This window comes from Lynx rufus, unplaced genomic scaffold (assembly GCF_022079265.1).
Source record: "Lynx rufus isolate CCGP_SWC_20201006 ecotype Redwood Valley unplaced genomic scaffold, mLynRuf1.p SCAF_5, whole genome shotgun sequence".
Lineage (NCBI taxonomy): Eukaryota > Metazoa > Chordata > Mammalia > Carnivora > Felidae > Lynx > Lynx rufus.
In genome coordinates this window covers 93377424-93404762 of record NW_025814867.1, presented here as the reverse complement: position 1 = coordinate 93404762, position 27339 = coordinate 93377424, and the positions used below count along the sequence as shown (strand labels likewise).

General features: G+C 40.2%; 1 protein-coding gene across 1 annotated transcript; it reads right to left on the bottom strand.

Annotated features, from left to right (window-relative positions):
* Positions 1–269: 269 nt before the first annotated feature.
* On the bottom strand, positions 270–27114 carry CD80 (CD80 molecule). The gene is made up of 7 exons (XM_047099360.1): positions 26566–27114; positions 24990–25097; positions 15351–15668; positions 10313–10594; positions 5351–5455; positions 4408–4518; positions 270–1874 (listed from the first exon to the last, which is right to left on the bottom strand). Exons 2-6 carry the CDS (start codon positions 25087–25089, stop codon positions 4445–4447), a joined length of 879 nt encoding a protein of 292 aa, XP_046955316.1. The 5' UTR covers positions 25090–25097; positions 26566–27114; the 3' UTR covers positions 270–1874; positions 4408–4444.
* Between the last annotated feature and the right edge of the window lie 225 nt (positions 27115–27339).

The window sequence follows — 27339 nt, the reverse complement described above, 5'->3', positions numbered from 1 at the left end:
CCAAAGCAAAGCCATTCTAGTTTAAGTCTCAGTTTTCCCCTGTGTCAAATGAAACAGTATCCATATCACAATGGGTATTAAATGAAATGATGCATGTAGAGCGTAACACAATGCCCTGGCCCACAGGGGATGATAGAAAAACAAATAGTAGTAGTTATAAGGCTAGAAGAACCTGTGCACAAGTATATTTTTACCACGATTTACATGTTCTCACCACATTCCATAAAACCTGTTTTTCTTAATTATCCTATTCATAAATTGCTGACAAATTGGCAGTTAGTCAATCTCTTTATTGCTTTATTCATATACACATATAGATTAAATTCTCCCAACTAGAAATTATAAAACTAGTGGTTGGTTTTTAAAATATTTTTTTTAATATCACAAAAATACCAGAATGAAGGTAAAATACCACTTTTTGAAAAAAATAGTACTGACACATTTATCAAATGTAATAAGTAACAATATAACTTATTTTAAATATAAATAAGCCCTCTTAGGTGTCTTCTGTTTTGTGACTACTTCTTGAGGTCTCCTTTTGATCATGTCTAAGGATTACTAATCTTAACCAAATGCAGCAACTCCCTTTTTTTTGTTTCTTTGCTTAAAGTTTTTGTCAGTCTCCTACTTTTATTTCTTCCATGATTTTGTTCTGAGAGCAACCATTTAAAAGTGTACTTCTGTTTCTTAGACTATATAGCATAATTCAGTCCTTTTATAGCTACCAAAATTAAATGTTTTAAATCTAGCCATATTTGAGATACTTGGTCAACTTGCTATCCAACTTCAAATTTTCAAATGAGAATATCTGATTCCTCCAGCTTAAGTTAGGACCAAGGACCACTTCCTGGTCCACTGAGTTGTGGAAGGCAACGTCAGAGAAAGGGGAGTCATGAGTAAGTAACACAGGAATAGCAGTTTGCCACTTTTCAATTCTCTGCTGATCTCAGAAGGATCAGAAATGCCAAGGAGGAAAAGCCACTTTAGTGATATGAGGAAGCCCTATGGAATACTACTTTCATTACCTCAATTTCTAAAGATAGCTTACTGTTTAGTAATACACAATAAAAACCTATCTCATTTTAAATGAGAACTTTCTCATAAATATTTTATAAATGAGGTTAAACAACATGAAGCCATTTAAGGAGATTATCAGTCCAATATGAACCAGTAGGATGTGACTATCCCTCTCCAACCTGGCTATTGTTTTGAAGTGTATAAGTCATTCATCTTATATGTCAGAGGATATTAGTTTTGGATAGGTCTTTCTCCAGAACCTGATAGAGAAGTGGGAGAGCAACAGAGGAGAGCACAAAGGAAAATGAAATACTGGCTACACATAGACAATGTTCCATCATCCTCATATTGGTATACATACCAGCATACTACCCACACATTAGCATCAGATTGCTTTTTACAACATAAAGTCCTTCAGTGTTGCATCAGATCAAGTCCATAAAGTTGGCCTGACATTGGACAAATTCTTTTTCCAGAAACGTTGTGACTGGTGTGTATGTATATATACACCAGTTAATACCACAGACCCAGACTGATGATGGAAAAGAGCACCAGACACAGGAAATCTGGGTTCTGGCTCTGGCCTTGATCATTCAGGTCACCTCCTGGGCCTTGATGTCCTTGTCATTAACAAGTATTTTCAAATGTCTCTTCCAGGCTCAAGCAATTCTGTGTTTCTAAATTCTTTGACCAAGCCTACCAGAGCTACTAATGTTCCCACTGTATTCCACTAGTCACTTTCTGCAGAGCCACTGAAATGAAGAGGCTCCTAGAAAACAGATACATGAAGTACAAGGTGGGATAATCCTGGCCATCTGAGGAAATTCAAAGAGGTCAATCTAAGATGGAGGTGGGACCTGAGGAAACAAACAAATAAAATACTTTAAACCCTAAATCCCCAAAGGAAGAAAACATTTTAAAATTTTATATTTTGTATCACATAGGTGCTCCCAAATTGAGGGGGCATTGTAGATATTAATCTTAATGGCTAAAGAATATAAAGGGAAGTCTGAATTATGGGAGAATTTAGGACAAGTCTGACAATTTCTGATACATGAAATGTCAGACAAATATTAAGCACCAGTTATTAAACAACCAAACTATTGATCAAGGCAATACTCTTCTACCTATGAGGCAAACAGACATATCAGGCATGGTTGTTCTCAATAAGCCTACAATTTAGTAAAGAATATAAGACACAGCATGTGAAAATAAACCCGGGATGGAATGTGATGTGCTCAAGATAGCACTGCTACAGCAGTTCAAAGGCATTGTTGCTTGAACTGGACAAGATGGCCATGTAGAAGACTGGACCCATGGCTTCAATATGAGGTATCAGCCAACTGAGCAGAAGACTGTTAATAAGGGAAGTCAGGGAAGCTCTAGGTAATCACAGAACTGAGGGGGACATCCTGGACAGAGCATCCTAAAGAAGTTGTAAAGAAAACAGGATAGGAAACTGAGAGACTATTGTGGGGAAATGTGTATAGGCTGCTATGGTGTGAAAGGAACCGGAGCTTAATGCCCAGTTTGAATTCTGGCTTTGCTCCTTGCCTGCCCGACCTTGGGAAAATCACTCAGCCTGTGGGAGGGTGCCTCAGGTTTCTTTCCTATAAAATAGATGTAAAGAACTTGCTCATAGAGATTTTTATAAGACTAAAATGAAATAATGCTTTTGTAAAACAAAATCTATTATATAAATCTCAGGTGTTGTGTTTAATTTCCTTTTGTTTTGTAAAGGTAACTCCATAGACTCTTGTTTCTTTTTTTTTCCCCCTGTGAAAACATCTTTATTTCTTCAATGATAGTAACACTATAGAAAGTTACATTCATACTAATAGCCCAAAGGCACCAGCCTATTTCAGAGAGGTTCATACATTGCATAGAAGACTAGATTCAGTGAATTCATGGGCCTCCTCACTAGCTTACAACTATGCATTTTCTGCTATTCTTGTTTCATCTTTCCCTATGCCTACCCAAATTTTAATTTCTTCAGATAATTTTAAATCCTAGGTAGCACATCATTTTATGTACAGATGCTTGAGTATGTATGTATTTCTCATAGGTGATGCTTATGTTAGCATAATTACAGCATTATCATATCTAACAAGATTAATAAACAATTCATTAACATCTAACATACAGATGGTGTTCAATTTTCTCCAATTACCTAAAAAATGTATTTTGACAATTGGCTTGTTTGAATCACAGAGTAAACAAGAAACAAATGTTACTTTTCATTCATATGTCTCAGGTTTCTTTTGATCTATAACACCCCTTTCTATGCCATTTACTTGTTGAAGAAATTGGGTCATTTGTCTTATAATTTCTCACATCCTGGATTTGGCTGACTCTATCTTCATGGTGTCTTCAACATGTTTTTTTTTATCTGCCATATTTCCTGCGAGTTCACAATGATTCAGCAGAGAGACTCGCATTTCTTATACTTTTTCACCCTAACTTCGTAAGTCAAAATGGAACTGTTTATGGAGGCTATCAACCACCCTGGATCTGGTATCAGTTTCTTGGATTCTAATGTTTCTCTTACTGAAAAGAACTGGGTAGTTTAGGATAATACAAAATTGATGTAAGTTAATACTGTGACTCAAAAAAAGCTGATGTTGTGTTAGGCTTCCTTAACATAAAGAACATTTCAGATCCCAGATAGTAATTTTCTCATTGTATGTAGAATTAGACCATATCTAAAGTCCTGGACTCCCATTTGTTGATATTTAGTGTATTCACATGAAGCTTCTGGAACTACTACATGGAGAACAGTTGAAAGAACTGAGAATGTTTATACTAAAGAGATCAACTGAAATGTGGAAAGTTCAAAGTCTTCAAACTTTTCAAGGCATGGGGGGGTCTCTTCTGAGTTTTTAAGTGGGAAAAATGACATGGAGAAGTGATTATGAAATTTAGCTCTGTTACTGGGTTAGTAGGATGGCTCTATAAGAGGCAGGGAGACCAAAGAGGATGTTACTGAGGTGGTACAGAGTGACCAGTAAGTGACCCCAATCAGTGTCCATCAGTGAAGGATACAGGGGAAAAGGAATGATCAGCACAAGGAGTTGGGCCAGGAATATTCAAGATGCACTTAAAGTAGTGTTTTATAGGTAATAAAAGACACTGAGTTGACTGACAAGAGGGAGACATTTCAACATGGCAGAATGGTACAGCAGAGAAAGAAGTTATACAATAAGCAAGTCGTATGTGGGGAGAAGAGATGCCAATCACCTGTTTAGAGTAACCTGAATTAGGTTTTTAATTCAGGTTAGTAGTAGTAGGTGAAAGAGCTTAAATTTGGTGCTGAGAGGAAGAAGGCGCTGTGCCTCATAATCCATGTATCTCATATATTCCACCCTAGTAGAGAAGAGCTAAAGAGGCTACCTCCAGATGCTCTGCTCATACAGTGGTTCTGCAGAATCTATGTAGACAGGTGAGATCTTTTCCATTTCTGCGCTCTCCCCATTTCTCTTTGTCTCCACCTTGCAGCAGGTCCTTGAAAACAAGCACAAACAATAAAGATTTAGATAGGTTAGTTTCCCTTAAATGGTGCCCATATATCTCAGCAAGCCTTTGCTGGGTTAGAACTAGGTCAGTGGTTCTTAAACCAGGGAGATTTCTAACCACCCCCTCCCCCCACACCTTCCCTGGAACATTTGTAATGTAATAGGGACATTTTTGGTTGTCACAACTGGGGCAGGGGTGCTACTGGCATATAGTAAGTAGAGCCTAGAGATGCTGCTAAATATGCTACAATGCACAGAACAGAACCCTAAAACAAAGAATTATCTAGCCCCAAATGTCAGTAGTATTAAGAATGGGAAATCCTGAACTAGAGGGGTAAGGCTGGGCAGTCTGTATCAAAATCATCCTTGAGCCCACCAGACCTTTCTATCCTACCTGTGGGATGAGTCTTAGCCCCAAACCTTGGCATTCTGACTTTTCTCCAATTGAAAATCAAAGATTAGAATATCACTTTGCATCAGAAATGTCTTCAAATTAGTTAGCAGGCCTCAGCGTCTCCAAGAAAATATAAAGTTAGGGGGGAAAATAAAAGGACTAAACTAGAATGTGTCTTGAGGGGAGTGATTGCTCATACTTGTAACTCCAGTGCCTAGTAGAGAACGGGGCACATAGTAGGTGTCCGAGAAACGTCTGTCCAGTGGATGAACAGAACTTGGTGAGACACGTAAATGAGACACTAGAGTTTCCATAAAACGGGAGGAGGCTATAACCGAGGCTAAAACCTCAGAGAGACGCTGACCCATACTGATGGAGTTTGGGCTTCCAGGAATCAAGGTCAGAATGATAGTACGATAGTACTTACTGTGGACTAGGCATCTTAAGGTAAGTGCAGTGATCACAACAATCCCACTTACTACTGAGCTCAGGATAATGATCCAGAGCTGATTATTAGAAGGCTGTGGCTCTGCTGTGGAGGGAAAAGAAGAGTGTCAGCTCTCATGTGTTTCCACCTGCCATATTCTATGCCTCTTATGTTGACACAACTATAGAGTATTTCACTGCTTTCTCTGCTCATCCACTGTGCAGCTGCTAGCATTTTTCTTGCGTAACTCTTTGATCGGACACATATTTGTGGGCAACTAATACCCAGATGTCAGATATTAAATGTGAAAAAGACATTTTGGAAGTTGCATTTACTGAGTTAAATTGACATGAAAAAGATTCTAAGGAGATACTTTAACAGCATTCTTGTCTTTATATCTCATTTTTATAGCTGATAAAACTATGTGTTATTAATAATTATTTGACATCATGTTCTAGATATGCCTTATTTTTCTTTTTCTAGATCTGTCATGCCTTTTCCCTTTCTCTTAGCACATTCTCTTAACACACACACACACACACACACACACACACCTCACAGTGGCTGCCTAAAGCTACAGGAGTTCTTTTGCATTTATTTTCAGATACACATTTAATTTTCACCGTCCAGCCTAGAGCTTCTGGAAGGATAGAAGAGGCATAGCAAAGAACTAAGAGTAGCTGTGGTTTGGTATTAGGTGGGGTCATCCTGGAGGGGAGCTCTGCAAACCAGCTAGCAGCTGTAGAACACAGAACAGAGAGAACAGGGGGGACACAGGGAACAATGTGGGTGGAGAGGAGACAGGGATGTGGGACTGCTGTCTGTCCCTGCTGATGAGGAGCAGTAGCTACATTGTTTATTCTTTAGTAGTTAGAATGGCATCTAGGGAAAGGACAGGGACACAAAAGAAATATTAGCAGCTCATCTTCTGACTTCTCTGTAATAGTTTACAAATCAATGTTGAACATTTGCTAACTTTTTGCTTTTTCATTTTTCTGATGAAAATGAGAGGGTAAATGTTGGTCTTCAGCTTATTCTCATCAGCATGTGGCCCAGTTGAAGCCTCCTCCTCCTTGGACTTCTATGACACCACCTTCTTCTCCTTCTGTTTGTTCCGACTCCGTTTCCTTCGTAGGCTCTTCCTCCTCTTGTTCTTCAAATACCGTTGCTCTCATGGTTCCATCTGTGGTCCCATTCACTGGCCCCAGTCTTCCTGGGTGATCTCATCCACACCCAAGATTTAAAATATCATCTGATTTGTAAATCTGCATATCATATTTCTGATCTCATTTCTGAACTCCAGATTTGAATTTCCAGCTGCCAACTAGATGGCTGGATGCTAGCATTTCCACCTGATTTAAACTGAACTCAGTATATTCTTTCCAAAGCATATCTTCCACCTATATTCACCCATCTCAGTGAACAGCAACACCATTAGTTACCTAAATAAGAGTAAGGCTTCTTTTTGTGCTCACTTCCCAGCAGGTCCCCATGGACTTTCTATTCTGTATTCAGGATACCCCTGCAATTGGTTCCTTTCCCCAAAATCTCATGCAGCAACTGCTTTAGTTCAGGTTTTTCTTCTTGCCCACCTTAGTAGTCTACATTTGGTCTCTTTGCTTCTGGTTTCCTAGGCTCTAATAATAACTACACATTCTGCCCCAGTAATCATTCTAAAATGCACATTTGATTATAGTGCTCCTGCCACTTAGACACTAGGGAACTTTGGTTTTCTTTAGATTGCATGAAGATGCGTGATTACCAGGATTGGCCTCAAACGACCAGAATGACAAGGGGGCTCTGGTTATTATCCTGGGAGTCTAAAAGTTTCAGATTCCGACTCACTCCTGGCTTCCACTCAGAAGGAAGGCCACTTCCCATCCATCCTCAAGCCTCAGGCAGCCTAGAAAGAGGATGTTTGAGAGAAAAAAGGAGGAACTAGTCGCAGCAAACTGGCTCTGTCATGATGCCAGTTAGGAACCTAGTACATGTGCCACAGAGCAGACTCAGAACCCTAACTGCAGAGTTATGTGAGACATCTACCCGTGCTTATCAGACACACCATGAGTGGGATGCCCTGATTTACCCCCTTCCACAAACCTATGTGCCTTCCACTGTATCAAGGGTTAACCAATTTGGCAGATCCAGACTCAAAGAATCACGGACCCAATCTGTTTCATTAATAAATATGTGTGTATGGGGCGCCTGGGTGGCGCAGTCGGTTGAGCGTCCGACTTCAGCCAGGTCACGATCTCGCGGTCCGTGAGTTCGAGCCCCGCGTCAGGCTCTGGGCTGATGGCTGAGAGACTGGAGCCTGTTTCCAATTCTGTGTCTCCCTCTCTCTCTGCCCCTCCCCCGTTCTGTCTCTCTCTGTCCCAAAAAAAATAAATAAACGTTGAAAAAAAAAATTAAAAAAAAAAGTGTGCTTTTCATTAATAAATTAATGAATTTAATAAATAAATTTTAATTTATTTAATAAATTTTAACTAATAAATTAATTAACTCTTATTTTATTTTTTTATTTTAGAGAGAGAGCGAGCTTGCGAGCAGGGGAGAGGGGCAGAGGGAGAAAGAGAGGATCTTAAGCAGGCTCCACGCTAAGTGTTAAGCATGACATGCATCCTCAAACCTATGACCCTGGGATCATGACCTAAGCCAAAGTCAAGAGTTGGACACTCAACTGACTAAGCTACCCAGGTGTCCCTGGGTGTATTTTTTTTGAGTGGGTACTTACATAGTAAAGCTTCACTCACATTGACTTATAATATTTCTATGAACTGTATGCCTAATTTTTGTTTGTTTATGCAGTCAGCCCTTGACCAGCCACAAATGCATTATTTGCTTTTGACTCTTAATGATGACTATAGTTCAATAAATGAGATTTAAAGTATTGATATACTAAAGCTCTCTGACCATCAAGGCTAGTATCTATCAAGATGCTTAATAGCTGATAACTACTTAATAAAGATTGAATGAACAAAGAAATGAACAAACACATGTACTTAATCATCTTTCCATTAATTGTTGTAACTGTAGACCAAAGAGGGTAAAGAGCTAGTATTTTTCATTAGACGGAAAAGGGATACTGTTCATCCTTAGCTTGAGGGAAGAATTGAGAGAAGGCATATTAGGGAAAAGATGATAAAGCTGGGTGGTCTAAATCATCTTTATTTTTTATTTATTTATTTTTTTTTAAATTTTTTTTTTCAACGTTTATTTATTTTTGGGACAGAGAAAGACAGAGCATGAACGGGGGAGGGGCAGAGAGAGGGAGACACAGAATCGGAAACAGGCTCCAGGCTCTGAGCCATCAGCCCAGAGCCTGACGCGGGGCTCGAACTCACGGACGGCGAGATCGTGACCTGGCTGAAGTCGGACGCTTAACCGACTGCGACACCCAGGCGCCCCTAAATCATCTTTAAATAGCAGCTCCATCCTTTTATTTGAATGGGCTACATTCTGTTTCCTGTAAGTTAGCAAATTACAGGCCAAACCTGGCCTACTCCCTCTTTTTTAGAATAAACTTTTGTTTGAACACAGTCATAGCCTTCATTTATGTCTTGTCTATGGCAGCTTCCATGCTGTAAAATTGAGCAAAATTGAGTTGGTGCCAGCCAGAGACCATATGACCTGCAAAGACTAAAATATTTACTGAAATATTACTTTTCTGAAAATATTTGCCAATTACTGTCCTAAAATATCATATACATTCATAGTCCAAATATAATGTCCAAAATAAGATAACTGAAGCTATTACCCTTCTGTGGACTACTTACTCCCTGCCTTAATCACAATAACCTAAAATTGATTAAATAATGATATATTAATAAAGTGAAAAGTAATGCTGAATTAATAAGCTATATGATTCAAACCTCATTTTTATAAATTTTTTAGAACACATAAAAGATGATTGAAAGAAATGAACTTGGACCATTAATAAAAACATGTCAAAATTGTGTTTGCATTTGAACTAATTTTCCCAGGAAATTTTATCTCATTACCTATTGAGAAAAATAATGAATGAGTTCACCTCAAGAAGGAAAGATCTACAGTAAATCTAGCTCATTAGCTAGAATGAGCTACTAGACCATCTAAAATATCTCCTCTATTACAAGTAAAGATAAGAGGAAGACACGCTATACATTATATATTATACTATGTATCCATGTGCCACTCAGTGTATATCAGATTCAGTATATTGTTTATTACTATGCATCCACAAAACATTAATTAGGAGTGGGCTCAGGGGGTGAGGGAGAGGCCTGCTGGTCTTCCATATAATCAGCCATAGAAGTTAGACACTTATTTCAAGTATCTGAGTTCTGTAATGACCTACTAAGGGTTTAACATGCATAAATTGATACAAGCCCAGCTTTTCCCATTTTATATTTTCAAATGATTTCACCTCTTGGGGACAGAAAATTCTGTATGTTTACTACCTGAAGGGTAAAGTATTTGGTCATGGTGTTTGGGCAAAAATGACCTTCTTTTCAGGCATTGTCCTCAAGTACCTTGTCATTTACCTTCTTTACCAGACTTGGTTCTGAATGAACCAGTAGTTCTTAAAAGGCACATTCACCCACAAAAGACAATTATTTGACACCATGGGACAATGGGAAGGAGGTACCCAAAAAGAAAGCACCAAAGCCCTAATGGCAAGTCCAAAGAAGGACAAATTTTAGTGCTTTCGATATCAACACTATTGTTACAATGACTTCCTAAGCTGGCCACTTGATATTTGGATGTCTCAATTTTAGAAAGTTTATTTTAAAAACAATTAGTCTAGTAACATTATGGTCACACGTTATACAGTGACCTTAAGTCACCATAACATTTGTGGGTCTAAAAATACTACAGGAAATGCTATCAAAGTCAGTATGCATAATTCTACAATGTATCTGGCTGAGTTATTTTCTTTTTAGATTTTACATAGTAGAAACTCCCCAGAACAATGTTACTTACATTTTTGCCAGTTGAAGATCTGTGATACTATTAAGTTTCCATACTTGACAAGACACAGGAAGCTATGGTTGTTTGTCATATTGAAATCCAGTTCACTGCTAATAGTGTAGAGCTCAGTTTCAGGATCTTGAGAAACTGTTGTGTTGATGGCATTTAATTCTTCTTCATTTTCCAGCCAGGAGAGGTGAGGCTTTGGAAAACCTCCAGAAGTTAAGCACATTATCCTTTTGATGTTATGAGATGGATTTCCAAGATCAGTTATACTAGGGACAGGGAAGTCAGCTAAAGAAAGAACAAGGATGTAAGTACATATTGTTATGTATTGGGGGTGGGGTGGGAGAAGTGAGGTTGTTGTTTTTTTTTTTTAATAAATTATCTGGTTTTAATAAGAATAATAAAATGAGATATAATTTACAACTTTCCACAAATCATTAATACTTCTGTATGATCCAAAGATTAACTTTGGTTTGAATTGGGTATAACAATTCTTCATCACTTTTTTTAAAAGATCTCTACACCCCATGTGGGACTCGAACTCATGACCCTGAGATCAAGAGCCACATGCTCTTCCGACTGAACCAGCCAGGCACCCCAATTCTTCATCACTTTTGATGGAGGTAGGAGACCACTTATAGAAAGAAGTAGATTTATATGAATAGATATAGACATAGTATTTGTGTTTGTAAGCAGTGAAGAGAAAAATAATAGACAACATTTATTGAACTCTTAATGTTTTTTAGGTCTGGACACTATTTCATTTCATCTCTACAACAACCCTAGGAGGCAGGTATACATCAAGAAAGACCAAATATCAGCAATTTCATATGATTTAACCTAATTTACATTTTATAATCAGATTGAGGTTGAGAGAAATCATGAGTAAGTGGCAAAACTGGGGTATCAATTCAAATTTTTCTGATACCAGAACCTTCCTTTTCTTCCTCTTCTCTTCTCTTGCCTGCTTTTTCTTCTCTTTTCCTTTCCTGCCTTTCTTTTCTTCCCTTTCTTCCTAATATTTGAGGTAGATAAGATGGCTTTTATTGATCTATTTATTAATACTGTAAAAAACACCCACGAAAGCCAGCACATCCAACTTGAAAGCCAGCACATTGACTGTAACTTATGCAAATCTAGTTGTATGGTCACGCCTTTGTTGTCTCCCTATTTCCCACACTTGAGATAACCACTACTCTAAATTTTCTTTAGTATGCTCTTACTTTTTCAAAAGTAGTCTTTAATAAGATAAACCTCTGTCCAAATTGTACAACACTGAGCCTGTGATCTCAACCACTATACTTTGCTGACTCCCTTGCTGTTCTGATATGTGTTACAAGGACAGAAGAGACTTCCTAGCATTCCTCTGAGATACTTGAGGCACTCTTTCATTTGTATATTTGACTCCCAATGAGATACGAAAGCATATACAAAACAAAGCATGGTGAAATGACTGCAGAGAACATGGGAGAAAGCGCCTTTACCCGTTTTCTTCCTTATTCTTAGGCCTAAAGAAATTTATACTTCTCAGCCTGAATGTGGGGAACCAAGCCCCAGATACTTCATCCCATCCATACAGTTAGTTTTCTTTTCACAATTTGGAGTTCCACAAAGAGGTGTAGTATAGCATAATAGTAATCAACAGCAGGTTTTTTGTGTTTTTTTTTTAAGAGTTTATTTAGAAAGTATCATTGGGATGCCTGGGTGGCTCAGTCGATTAAGCGTCCGACTCTTGATCTCAGCTCAGGTCTTGATCTCAGGGTCATGATTTCAAGCTCCACATGGGCATTGGGCTCTGTGCTGGGTGTGACGCCTACTTAAAAAAAAAAAAGTATCACAATGTAAACAAATTGTGCCACTTGGATTTTCTTTTATTACAAGACAAACAATGCAAAACTGAAGCCACTCATGAGGACTGTGCTTCTCCAGAAAGTTGGGGTTTTTGAAAAGACCATCTGTGAACCATACATGATTACTAAAGATTCCTTTAAGGCACAGACTGGCCAAGATCCAACAGCAAGCTTTAAAACCAGTTTTGCCCTTTAACCCTGGGCCAATCGCTTAACCACTTTCGGTTTTACTTTGCTCATCTGTAAGATGGGGATAATAACACGTGCCTTCCAGGGTTGTAAGCATTAAATGACATCATTAATATAAATTATAAAGCACAGAGCCTGACACACAGGAAATCAGTTAATAGACTGACTTAGGTGGGTCTCAAATTTGCCCTCTTAGATGAGCTCCCTTGTTTATATCAAGTTGCTCAGGGGAAAACTTCCCAAACCGCCTGGCAGAACTGTGAATAATAAGAGAAAGGGGAAGTTATGTCAAGTGATTAGAATTGCCAGGAAAAAGAAAAGCTTGCATTTGGTTGGAGGTGAAGTCACCTTTTTTGAATCAACTCTGTCTCTAAATTAAGTTTGACATTTTCCTGAACCATTTTTAGTTTGACATTTCTGCTTCTTAAATTTATCTTATAAGATGAGATCATTACAATGGTAGCTGACATCAAGAATATTCCCTTTGTAGGGCACATGGGTGGCTCAGTCTGTGGAGCATGCAACTCTTGATCTTGAGGTTGTAAGTTCAAGGCCCAAGTTGGGTGTAGAGGTTACTTAAAATCTTAAAAAAAAAAAAAGAATATTCCATTTATTTCTTATAACATCATTGTTATGTGTTTTAACCTGGAATAACAAATCCAAGTAACTCATATCCTAAATTATGATTCATGTTCATTTCTGCATGCTGCTTTTCTGAGAGATACTTAACCACAAGAATATTAAAAATATTCTATCTATTAAAAACCATCTTTGCAAGGTCTGGCTAGGCTTAGAACAGCCTCAGCTATCTCCTATCGCTTCAGGGAGGTGATCCATATCAAGTAATAGTACTTAAGGCTTTGCAAGACTGTGAACTATCAAAGAATTACTCCTTTGTATCTCATTTTAATGAATTAACCCATGTTTTCACCAATCTTAATGGGTAGGGTAAAAATATCTTACTGGAAGAAGAGGTGCACATATGTTAGAAAGCTAAAAATCTGTTATCCTAGTTAATCTGTTAACTAGTATAGCTATTTCCTCCAAATGCTGGTTAATGGAGGCTTTTATATACTGCTATGCTGATATAATATCATTTTGCAATCTTAGGCAAATGTAGAAAAACCAACTTGTCCTGGTTAGCCTGAGATTTTCCCAGGTTTGGCACTGAAAACCTCTCGTTTGAGGAAAATTCTCAGTCTTAGGCAAAGTGGGACAGTGATCACCCTTGTCAAACAAGTGATTATTTAATTTCTTGTTTCTCAAACTGTGGTCCATACCATACAGGCATCACTGTGCCATACCGTACCATACAGTAGCCATATAGGCATCACTTGGTAGTCTGTTGGCACAGAATTGAAGATCCAACCCCAGACCTACTGAATTCGACTCTGCGTTTTAATAAGATCTCCAAGTGATTCATAGGAACCTTAACATTTGAGAAGCACTGCTCTAACTGACTGAGATGGAAAAATCAGAATTGATTGGTTCTGAGTCAAATGAAGCAAGTGAAGCTTCCCTTTTTGTCTTCCCCTTTCTGACTTTTGTGCCTACCACGGCACCCCCTCCTGGCCCTTTTGAGGCCCCTAGCACTCTCGTGTTGCCTTCTTGGCTGACCTTGGTCTCCTGCTGTAGTCTTGCACTCCCTGAGACTCCGACTCTTTTCCCTCTTGGGTTTTATTCTTCATCCTTCTATCAAAATGCACCTTTTGGGATGAGCACTGGGTGTTGTATGGAAACCAATTTGACAATAAATTTCATATATTGAAAAAAAATTTTTTAAAATGTACATAGTCCTAAGTCAACTTCCCATTAGGTATTCCATTAGAGGAAGGACTATAGCCAATGCGTTAACTAATACAGGTTAATATGTTTGTAGTGCTACCTCCTCCCCAGGTAAAACATTTTCATTTTTAACAGAGATCTCATAGGGGGAAAAGTGCTGAAACTAAGCAGGAGCAGCAATAATGGTGGGGATTCTCAGAATCAATGCAGGTTAGAATTTTGGAGAAGGTGGGCTTTGAAGAACACCTAAAATCACACCCCTATATAATTATTGCTGTCTTCATGAGTAGGGAGTACAGAGTGAGGTTTAAGATAATTCTATACAACTGGCTCACTTCCTAAGCTTTAACTGTGATTTGGGTGCTAAAGTGAAAGATTCAAAATAGCTGCAGACTGCAGAGAAGAATAGTGAAGAATTTGCCAAGGATCCACTTACATGATCTGTTATCAAGGTTAATGATTATCTTTCATTAAGTAATAGGTTTAGTTTCCACTAAAGGCCCAAGTGTCCAGGAAGAAAAAGAAATGTGTTTGAATTTCAAGTATGAGGGAATGGTCAAGGGCTGTAATTTCTCAGCAAGGGGCTCAGGCTATATTAGTATCCTCTAGAACTACCACCTGTGATAAACGCAAGATTCCTTCCTATCCAAGAAATGCTTGCCTTCACGATAGACGTATAAGTAGGACTTTGATTTATGAATTTTCTTCCCGGCCACATAAATTATGTATCCAATCCTCTAATGTCTAACTTTGTAGGAATAACCATTAGATGTGAGCCTCAAATATAATAATAAATATAAATAATATAGTAGCCATAGTAATAGGCATTCAAATACTATTTGAAAAATATTTATGCCTGCATTGTTCTTATACCTTTCAATATACTTTCACAAGAATATATTACTGGAGCAAGAGCAGTTAATAGTACAGCTACATCAAATCAAATGTGTCCCCTTATGATTCAGAAGGCACTTCAGGATGACTGCCATGAATTTGGACTGTCAAAATGCAAGAAATACACACTAATCAATATTTCTAGAATGTCTTGAGAGATCACTTAGGGTTTATTGTAACATTACAGACTTACTTAACCCTAAATGCAGATACATCCCTCCTTGGTAACATTTTCAATGTTTCAATACTCCTAAATCAATAGGAGTATGTCTTTAAGGGCATCAGCAGTCTGCCAGTTTATAGTAAATCAGAAAAATCCCACTGACCTCTGACCAATAACATCACCGAAGTCAGGTGTTTCACTTTGTAAGACCCTTTTTCAATCTTTTGAATGATACAGGTGTATTTGCCATTGTCTGACAGGCGCAGAGCCATGATCACAATGGAGTGGTTATCGGTGACATCAGTGAATGTGCGGTTCTTGTACTTGGGCCACACTTGTACTTTGCCAGACATGACAGCCAACACCATTTCATCATCCTTTTGCCAATAGATTCGAATTTCTGTCAGTTCTTTGGTGGAAATGTTGTAATCACAGGATAGTACTGCTACTTCTTCCACTGTCTTGTTCACCTGGATGATACCTAAGGAGAGGCAGAAAGAAAAGATTTTGTATTTATTAAATTTGGACTCCTGCACAAGCAGGAATTCAGAGTTGTCAATAACAAAACTCAAGGTGTTGTACCTAGTGACTAAGCATGATCAGAGAACTCAGTTTGATTTTGATCGTTTTGGTCCCCAGAGCTATTTTTTTTATTGTGGTTTAAAAATGTAAAATAGCAATCCCCATCAAAATAACACCAGTATTCTTCACAGAGCTAGAATAAACAATTATAAAATGTGTATGGAACCACAAAAGACCCTGAATAGCCAAAGTAATATTGAAGAAGAAGACTAAAGCTGGAGGCATCACAATCCCAGACTTTAGCCTCTACTACAAAGCTGTAATCATCAAGACAGTATGGTACTGACACAAAAACAGACACTTAGATCAATGGAATAGAATAGAGAACCCAGAAATGGACCCACAAACATATGGCCAATTAATCTCTGACAAAGCAGGAAAGAATATCCAATGGAATAAAGACAGTCTCTTCAGCAAGTGGTGCTGGGAAAACTGGACAGCAACATGCAGAAAAATGAACCTGGACCACATTCTTACACCATACGCAAAAATAAACTCAAAATGGATAAGAGACCTAAACATAAGACAGGAAGCCATCAAAATCCTCAAGGAGAAAGCAGGCAAAAACCTCTCTGACCTTGGCCTCAGCAACTTCTTACTCAACATGTCTCCGGAGGCAAGGGAAACAAAAGCAAAAATTAACTACTGGGACTTCATCAAAATAAAAAGCTTCTGCACAGCAAAGGAAACAATCAGCAAAACTAAAAGGTGACCGACAGAATGGGAGAAGATATTTGCAAATGACATATCAGATAAAGGGTTAGTATCCAAAATCTACAAAGAACTTCTCAAACTCAACACCCAAAAAACAAATAATCCAGTGAAGAAATGGGCAAAAGACATGAATGACACTTCTCCAAAGAAGACATCCAGATGGCCAACCGACACATGAAAAAATGCTCAACATCACTCATCATCAGGGAAATACAAATCAAAACCACAATGAGATACCACCTCACACCTGTCAGAATGGCTGACATTAACAACTCAGGCAACAACAGATGTTGGTGAGGATGTGGAGAAAGAGGATCTCTTTTGCACTGCTGGTGGGAATGCAAACTGGTACAGCCACTCTGGAAAACAGTATGGAGTTTCCTCAAAAAATTAAAACTAGAACTACCCTATGACCCAGCAACTGCACTACTAGGTATTTACCAAGGAATACAGGTGTGCTGCTTTGAAGGGGCACAAGCACCCCAATGTTTATAGCAGCACTATCGACAATAGCCAAAGTATGGAAAGAGCCCAAATGTCCATCGAGGGATGAATGGATAAAGAAGATGTGGTTTATATATACAATGGAGTATTACTTAGCAATCAAAAAGAATGAAATCTTGCCATTTGCAACTTTGTGGATGGAACTAGAAGGTATTATGCTAAGTGAAATTAGCCAGTCAGATAAAGACAAATATCATATGACTTCACTCATATGAGGAATTTAAGATACAAAACAGATGAACATAAAGGAAGGAAAGCAAAAATAATATAAAAACAGGGAGGGGGACAAAACATAAGAGACTTTTAAATATAGAGAACAAACAGAGGGTTACTGGAGGGGTTGTTGGAGGGGGCATGGGCTAAATGGGTAAGGGGTTTAAGGAGTCTACTCCTGAAATTATTGTTGTACCGTATGCTAACTAACTTGGATGTAAATTAAAAAATAAATAAATTCTAAAAAAATAAAATAATGTAAACTATACCATCTTAACCATTTTTAAGTGTACAGTTTAGTAGTATTATGTATATTCACATTGTTGTGAAACAGATCTCCAGAACTTTTCATCTTGCAAATCTGGAACTCTGTATGCATTTCTTTTTTTTTTTTTTTTTTTTCCTCTTGGTAACCACCACTTAATGTTCTGTTTCTATGAATTTGACTACTTTAGATACTGCATATAACTGGAATCATATAGTATTTTCTTTTTGTGACTGGCATATTTCACTTAGCATAGTGTCCTCAAGTTTCATACATGTTTTAGCATGTACCAGAATCTCTTCCCTTTTTAAGGAATAATAAGATAATGATAATATTCCATCATATGTATATACTCCATTTTCTTTTCCATTCATCTGTCGATGGACAGTGAGGGAGAAGGTCCACTAGTCCCAGAAAAAGGAGGACTTTAGGCAACCTAACATATGAATGCTAAGTATGGGTACACAATGTACTCAGCCCGATGAGGAATATGGAAATCATTGGACTGTGAGATCTTAAAAGGACTTCCATGTCAGTTCATTTTGGTTGTCTTATTTATAGGTGAGAAAACTAAGCCCAGAAGAGGAAGCTGCCCCTGTTTTACACTTTCTGGCCCAGACCTTTCAGGCCACTCTCCTTGTTTATTGGTTTCCCCAACTTTAGGCCCCGGTTCCAGGATTAAGTAGGCCAGCACTGCCCACACCCCCAGCCAGACCCCACCATTGAACATTTTTGCTTTGAGAAGCACAGTCGTTTTTGTTCCAGGCCTGGAATGAACTCATGACTTCAGGCTGAATTTACTCCCCTCATCTCCACCAGACAAGGTTTAGTGTGCACCCCCCCCCCCCAGACTATTTTTATCCTTTTCAGCAATGCTAAATGGATCTATATCCGGTCCTTATCTTTTCAGCTATCTGCAATCCATGTGACAGTTACCCTATTAGAGGGTCCCATTTAAAACATTCTGCCCATTTTCCCATCAGTATATTCCAGAAATACCAACATTTCAGTATCCAAACTCCACCTTTTTGTTAGCTCCTAAGCGTTTATCAGTAGCACCAAACTCCCCTGGCAGACTATATTTTCTGATTTTTTTGGTTCAGAAGGCATGGCTGTTCTTCCTATGTTACGCTTGACCTACAAGCAGAGTCCCCCAAGCCCAAGCTCTTTCACTAGCCACTCCCTCCCCCACCAATGCTATCATGTCCCATATCCCCCAGAGCCACATGGCATCCCCTGGGGAGGCCCCTATCAAAGGATCCAGTCTCCAGTCCTTCTCTCTTCTTAGATAGCATGATCATGGAGCACGAGCACCTCTCTACCTCAACAGCTGTTCTTTAGGCCTTCATCAGATTGGACGTGGGCCCCCCACAGCATTAGGAAGTAAATTTTTTAATGGCGGGTATCTTCAGAGCAGTGTGAGGAAACTCCCAATGATCTCAGGCACCCCTTTTGGCAATCGCACAGAACACTGCCACCCCCAGCTTTAGGGAACATAACTGAGAAAGTGAAGAAATGAAAAGATATACTTCAGAGGAGCACATAATAGATAAATAACCTGAGTTCTTTTTTTGTCTAATGTTTATTTATTTGGGGGAGGGGGTGCGCAGCATGAGTGGGGGTGGGGCAGAGAGAGAAAATCCCAGGCAAGCTTCAGGGTGTCAGCACAGAGCCTGATGTAGGACTCGAACCCCCAAGATCGTGAGATCATGACCTGAGCAGAGATCAAAAGCTGGACGGTCAACCGACTGAGCCACCCGGGCGCCCCAACCTGAGCTCTTTTGAGAAAGATACAGCAGAGGGCACCTGGGTGGCTCAGTCAGTTAAGGGTCTGTTGGCTTTTGGTTTGGGCTCAGGTCATGATAATGCTTTGTGAGTTCAAGGTCCACTTTGGGCTCTGTGCTGACAGTGCAGAGACTGCTTGGGATTCTCTCGCTCTCCCTCTGCCCCTCCCCCGCATGCATGCACGCACACTCTCTCTCTTTCTGTCTCTCAAAATAAATAAATAAACTTTATATTAAAAAAATACAGCAGAAGCAAACTGATATGTAGGAGCATCAACTACGGATTCCTACTGACTTGGATTCTAGTCCCAGCTCAGCCACTTGCTGATTAATCCAATTCCTCATCAGTAAAAAGTATGTAATACCTACCTCTCAGAATCACTGTAAAATTAAATTCAATTAAATGATATAAATGGAAAAGTCCCTAGTACATGGCAGGTCTTCTATAAGACTTTTCCTTTCCTTCCCCAACTCTTGCTCCCAACTTCTATCCTGTGGTCCTTTCATTTCACTCAGGGGTTACGTCAGATACATAGGATTCTGGTCTTGCTATTGGCCATTACAGATACCACGACAGAAAGCAGCTCATTCATCTGAGATTCTAAATAGGGTCTTTCCCTATGATCTGTTTGTTCCCACCTGAAAAGAATCCAGGATTTCTAAGTAATTTTTACATGTGGTGACATTAGCAAAAGAGGAATCTCAGGGGCACATAGATGGCTCAGTCAGTTGAGTGTCTGACTCTTGATTTCAGTTCAGGTCCCAGTTCAATCCCAGGGTCGTGGGATTGAGCCCTTCAGTGTGGAGCCTGCTTAAGATTCTCTCTTTCTCTCCCTCTGCCCCTTTCCCTTGCTCACTCTTCCTCTCTCTAAAATAAAAAAATAAAAATAACAAAAATGAAAAAAAGAGGAATCTTAACTGAAAATGAGCTACTTTGACTAATGACTTTTTTTTTTAATTAAAAAAAGGTTTTTTTTTGGTTGTTAATTAAGTAGGCTCCACGCCCAATGTGGGGCTTGAACTCACAACCCTGAGATCAAGAGTCATGTGCTCTATTGACTGAGCCAGGCAAGCACCCCTTCAATGATGACTCTTAAGGAGTTTTTGTCCAGCCATCTGAGGAGAAGTGTGGGTGTCTCTCTAAAGGTCAGTAACCATCAATGGGATCCTTAATGTTCCTATGTGAACTCCTCTCACCACACACTCATGCTGAAGAAGAACCAGACTGAAAAGAGGAACCAAAAATCTTCTGGGCAATTTGGAAATTCCACCAGGACCCAGCTTCCATACTCAGGGCTGCTACATGCAGACAATTAAAAGGTCTCTGAAGTGTTTTGTGTGCTTCAGTGGCTCTGGAGGGGAGAGTCAGGTCCCTGAAATCTGAGTATTACTACCTAAAACCTAGTTGAATTTTGACCTTGCTTCACTATTTTACAGATGGGCACAACAACACTTACCTAACAAAGCGGGCATGAGGATTCTGTGAGGTAACACACAGAAGATACCTCTGCAGTTGTGGGCATATGACAGGTGTACCATTGCCTTCCCCAGACATCCACACAGCCTAGTTCCTCATTTCCCTTTGTCAGGGAGCCCTTCTTTGACTCTCTTTAACCAGTGCCCTCCTCCCAGACCTCATCCATGCTGCTCCTCATTAGTCCCTTGCCCTGATTTACTTCTCTTCAAGTTTATCTTCAGCAGCAGTTACTTCTGAGGTTATGGGAACGAGTGGTGGTGGGGGGGCTTTATCTGTTTAGTTTATCATTATATCCACAGAATCTAGAACAGGGACTGGCCCAAAGTAGGCACTCAATAAATATTTACTGAATGCATGACTAGGCATTAGGAGATGAGATCTGCCTCCATCGGTTTTTGCACATTAGAATCATAACCTCAGACAAATTGGTTCCTTGGGAATCTCTACAAAAGGGGCATAATACATTCTCTACTAAAACTTTACATAATTATCACGGGGATATATGATGTAAATCATATAATACCCAGATGTAAAAGTGCTAAGTTAATTGTAACACACTATACAGAAATTTTAAACTTAATTTTCTCTCATTTCCTTAATTAACTTTCCTGTCATGTGCAGCATGTGATTTATTGAATCACACCCAGGACAGGCCAGGATCACTGTGGTAACTGGCTGACATCCGGACTGAGCCAAGTGCCCACAGCTGGGCAGAACAGATTAAATCCCCATGTGTTGGGCTGTATGTTAGCTCACTGGGACTTGAGAGTGCTTTTTAAGTAAAGATGTTCCCTAACTCTAAAGGAAACACACTAAATTTAGAAAGAATGGAAAATATAGAAACACCTAAAAGTTATAGATATAACCCCACCATCTAGAGATTTACTGCTAATGGTCTGTGTATATCTTTCCAATGGAAGTGACCTTTGGGGACACTTCTAAGTACTTTTCATGAAGGGAACCAGCACACCTGGGGCTCCTGTTGGCCTTGGGCTTGGTGCTGGGAACACAAGGGGGAGAAGTATCTGCTCTCCAGCAGCTAACAGATTTCAGACTTGTTACCTGATTTTTTCCATTGCTCCTGACTTTCTCTCCTCTTGAGACTCAGCCTATGCACTCTGTATAAAGTCTGACCCTTTTGTGTCTCTAAACAGTACTTAAATCTTTAAAAAGCTCAGGGACATTGAATATCAGAGTTCTCACAGCAAGAACTGTGACTTCTAGGACCCTTGGCCAGCAGCGCTCAGACAATACATGACAGGAAGAGTGTCTGTGGTGCATTGAGGGCATTCTTTTCCCTGTGGCTCAGTTTTCCTCATGCCATAAACTTACGGGCAACACCTTTCTTATGTCCCTGGCCCACTCCTACCAAAGGCCTCTCCACTCCCCTTAGAGCTGTGCTTACCTGAAGATATCCCACCTCAGAGAAAGCTGCCTGACAAGGTCAGCCCCTCTGAAAGCGACCGTGTTAGATCCTCTGCCTTATAAATACCAGTTTCTGGGGGTGCCAGAAACTGGGGGTGCCAACTTCTCAGTTGGTTAAGCATTTGACTTCAGCTCAGGTCATGATCTCACGGTTTGTGGGTTTGAGTCCTGCGTCAGGCTCTGTGCTGACAACTCAGAGTCTGGAGCCTGCTTTGGATTCTGTGTCTGCCTCTCTCTCTGTCCCCCCCCTGCTTGCACTCTGTCTCTCTCTCAGAAATAAAATAAACATTTAAAAAATTTAAAAATAAATAAATACATACATACATACATACCAGTTTCTGGAGTACATGAGCTTTTAGTTTTGCCTCCACAGACCAAACCAGAAGTGGAGAGGAGTCCAGCTGGCCCTTCCCTTTTCAGGACAAAGAGGTCACCTGTCCTGGGCAGCAACGGCTGGGGGTGGGTGGTAGTGCAGCTTCCTGGACCAGACCAGGAGAGGAAGGTGTGTGCCAAATCCCTTTCCTTGAAGCAAAGGCCTCCATAATCTCACCCAGTCTTGCCTCCCACAGGACATGCTCAGCTCCTAGCTGCACACAGTCTGGCAAACTCTCCCCGATTCTACATCACACACACCCTCCGATTCCCCCATCTCCCTCTGACTCCAGTCTCTTCATCAAAGCTGTCTGTAACAGCCTCCTGACAGGTTTCACACAATCCCTCTGTCAGCCCTACAAGCCATTCTTTCTGCTCTAGCAACACCTTTTTTTTTTGTAACGTCATTTCAGAACTTTACTACTCAAACTGAAGGGCTGTGGCCCAACAGTGTCAGCATCACCCGACTGCTTGTTAAAAAATGCAGAATCTCAGGCCCCTCCCTGACCCACCTAGGCAGAAACTGTATTTTTCAAAAAATATACAGGCTTTATTTTAGAGCAGTTTTAGGTTCATAGCAAAATGAATAGAAAGTACAGAGAGTTCCTGTATACTCCATCTTGTCCATGCACACAGCTTCCCCTACCATCAACATCCTATGCCAGAGGGTACATTTGTGACAATCAATGAACCCACATTAACACATTATCACCAAAGTCTGCACTTTAGGGATCATTCTTGACACTATACATCCTATGGGTTTTGACAAACATAAAACAACATGTATCCACCATTACAGTATCATACTGAGTCTTTTCACTGCCCTAAAAATCTCCTGCTTTTGACAAGGCCCCCGGGTGATTGATATGTATCATCGAGGTGTGAGCAGCACTGGTATAGACCATGTCACAACTCCTTAAAACACTTCCATGGCTTCCCAGTACGCTCTAAATAACATTCAGATTCCTGACCATGGCCTTCAAGCCCCATGGAATCTGGTCCCTACCTCCGCCTGCCCCAACACCAGCCGCTTTCACTTTCCTGCTCCTTTGTTTCCTCCACATGCTGCTCTCCCACCTTCACCCAGATCTCCCTCACCACTCTCTCCTGGCAGAGGAAGACATTGCTTGTTGCTCATACATTCGAGTGATTCTTTGATTGATTTTCACGTTCTTCCTAATGACTATAACTTCCATGAAGACAACAGCCACACCAATTTTGCTCGCAACTTGTCCCCGGGACCAAGAAAAGTCTCCTGTACATAAGAGATGCTCAACATTTGTTGAATTAATAAATGAGTAAACAAAAGGAAGACCGCTTGTGCCAGACTCATCCTTACCTTTGTGCCTTTGTCTGTGCTGTTGTCCTACTCAGAATTCTCCCATCATCGCCCATCCTCCACCAGAAGCCTGCCCAGCTGCCCCAGCCTGCCCTGGTCTTAGGCTCTTACAGTCAGAACCAGGCCCTTCACTGCTCTTTACTTGCCTGTGGGTTACTTTTGCCTTCTCCAACTAACACACTCAAATCTCTTAGAGGACAGGATTTCCAGGCACAGTTTTTAAGTACATAGTAGGTGTTCAAGCATGAGAAGTTCATGGATTTGTTTGTTGACTCAGTACAGCAACAAAGAAATCTGGCTGTAGCTATAGGACAAAGTGTTTTCCTAAATATTTTTCTTTAGCTCAAAGATCATCTCCTTCCACTTGCCTCTAATTTTCCTGCTATAATTGCTAAAACTCTGGTTTTAATTTTATATTCTCCTTTTCATTGGTTCCTACACACACACATATTTCCAGGAAGCCTGTATAAGTTTCCTTCTAAGTATTTTTAAACTCTTTAGACTCCCCAGGAGACTTGAGGGTGCTCCCCTAACTTACCAGAAGAAAACTGTAACTGTTGGAAAGGTCATATAACTGCCAAATATATATATAATATCTGATGCATAAATTGTGAAACTTAAGTCACAGTTCTCTTGATTTAGCAACCATGTGAAATAGCAAAATTTCCAGCCCAGGACAGAAAATATACGACGACCACCACTGCGGGCCAGTAATCCATGTGCCCAAACTCCTCTCCCCATCCACCTGCCTCCTTCCCTCACACTTAGATATTCTGGGTGATGCCTGCAGTGCAGACATGCTTTAAGTTAGCAGCTTTTAAGACCTTTTAAGGACCTTTGATGTCAGGCTCTTTGCAAACCGGCAAACCATGCTGAAGCCAGATTCTTCTCTTTACTTTGGGGAAACCAGGTAGTATGCTGTTCAGCAGAAAGAAGATATTTTGTTTGGATTTTAAAAATAAAGTCAGAACCATCCTTCAGCAGGATGAGCCCTGCTCTTCTCAACAGCCTCCCAAATCCAGCCCCCGAAGGTTAGCTTGCAGGGTGACAGAAGGGGGCAGCACAGAAAACACCACCACCTAAACTTTGAAGCAGCAAACTCAGTCAAGTTCCTGAAAGTTCCTTACCTGAACAGAAGTAAAAAAGACTAGCTAGCATCAAGAGCGGAAAGAGCTTGGGATATGGGTGCTTCAGTAGTGGTGTTTTCCACTTTGCTGCGTGATCCATGGCTTTTGCTGCGTAGGGCAGAGAATGAAAACAATTTCAAACCAAGTTAGACATGGGTAATTCCCAGCAAGCACAAGGCAGGAACAGAAGACAATTCAATCGTCTCATACAGAGGGTTCTCCTGTGACGTTTGCAAAAACACACCATGAATGGTGTACCTGGGTCTCCAAACTCCTGAATATAAAAGGTTGTGGGTTTATTTTCACAACCTGGAAAGGAAAAAGAGTCACCCAGGAAGGAAGGTCGGCCTAGTATGGGTTGTAAAACTCCCTAGTTGCCTGCCTGAAATGAGTCGGCGATCTTAATCTGAGAAACTTCTAAAGCAGACAATCTTGTGGGAAAAGCAAAGGTTGGGGGAACTCCAAGGAGGTAACCCTGCCTTGTACATGTTCCCCAAACTAACCACAGCTCTCCCATAGAATGGCTCTGTTTATGGAGATGATTAAGACTTTGGGTAAAAGCACAGAGAACTACAAGGGCAGTCAATATCGGTTAGCCAAAGTTCTGGTGTTCTTCAAAACATACCAAGAAACACAAAATATCGGTGAGGGCATAGTTTGTCCAAGGCAGTACTTAAGTTACAAAAGTACTTCCTTCTCAATACATTAACATATACATATACATATATATACACAGACATATATATATATATGTGTGTATATATATATGTATATATATATGTATATGTAAAAACAAAGACATGTCTTAAAGGGGTAGAGGATCTGAATCAACAGATTCAGATAGAAAACAGATTCAGATAGAAAAATATATCAGTAGAAAGGGAAAAGACATATTGCAAATATTACTTAGTTATATTATGTACTATAATGTGAGTAAGCTGACTTTTTTCAGTAAATATATCAAAACTTAGAACTGAAATAGAATGCTGTGCTTCAACGTGATCTTCTGAGGTTGCCACCACAGACATAGTCCAATGCTACCCAGAGGACATTTGGGCCTCCTCTTTGGGAACCACCCCAGAGGTCATTTTCCAGCCACCTTTGATTGTTTGTTTTATTAGCCATGCTCCATTTTAACCAGGATTAGATTGGATTCATTTATTCACCAGAATTTTATAAGCCATAATTCTGGTGATGATTCTCCAACTGTGCTGGGAAGCCTCAGCCTCCTATGGGAATGAGACCCCGGCAGGCTCCTTTGGAAATAGGTATGCATCTTGGAGATAGGAGTGATGGTATGCTTGTTTAAAAAGCAGTCAGATTGGGGTGCCTGGGTGGTTCAGTTGGTTAACGGTCTGACTCTTGGTTTGGGCTCAGGTCATGACCTCACAGTTTGTGAGTTCAAATCCTGCATCAGACTCTGCACTGGCAGTGCGGAACCTGCTTGGGATTCTCTCTTTCCTGCTCCCTCTCTCAAAATAAATAAGTAAACTTAAGAAAAAAAAAAAGCAGTCATGTTATTGGTAACTATTCCTACCAAGCTATCCCACGTTAAGATAATATTAAATGTACTTACCTGCTGAAGAACAATTGCTCTTTTTCTCTTGTGTTAAAAAAATCAAAGGATGAGGCCCCAGTTCTGAGATGTTCTTTTCTTGCTGTCTCCAAAATAATGGCAAGTTTCTCAGTTTTTCTTTGGGTGATATATCTTCCAACTTCCTTTTACTCCCTAGAAGATCTGATGTTCTTCACCAGAAATGTTTAAGTCAAAGCAAGGGATGGGTAGGGTGTTACGTATGATTTGAGGAAGCTTGCTCAGCTTTCCCTTTTTATCAGCATCTCCTCAGAGGGTGTGGCCTAGACCAACCACACAGCCCCTCCCTCACTACCTCACACAAACCAGTAGTCTCAAAGGGAGAGAAGACTGCATTGGGCAGCCTGGGGGAGCCATTGGCTTTGGCGGTAGACAGACTGTGAGCTTTGTGGGCCAGTTGTTTCTGTGTCGGTCTCAAGTTTTTTTTAGCACCCAGAGTTACCCCTTTCTACTCATGGCCCTGCCACTGCAGGAGTGGGCCATCTACCTCATATATAGTGGCCACTTTTTGGAGAGTGCTGGGCTCAACAGGCCACCCTTAACGGCACTCCCACCCCTCCACCTCAGCTACCTTCACAGAAGAGACTTCCGGCAGCCATGCTGGACAGGATTGCAGTTACTGTAGCCATGGTTGAGGGCACCTCAGGTGAGCACAGTGATAGAACCAAGGGGTAGGATGAAGAAGGTTTTAGTACCCACCCACCCCTTCTGTTTCAATCAGCCTTCTACCCCTGTATAGAATTCTGGAGCATTCTG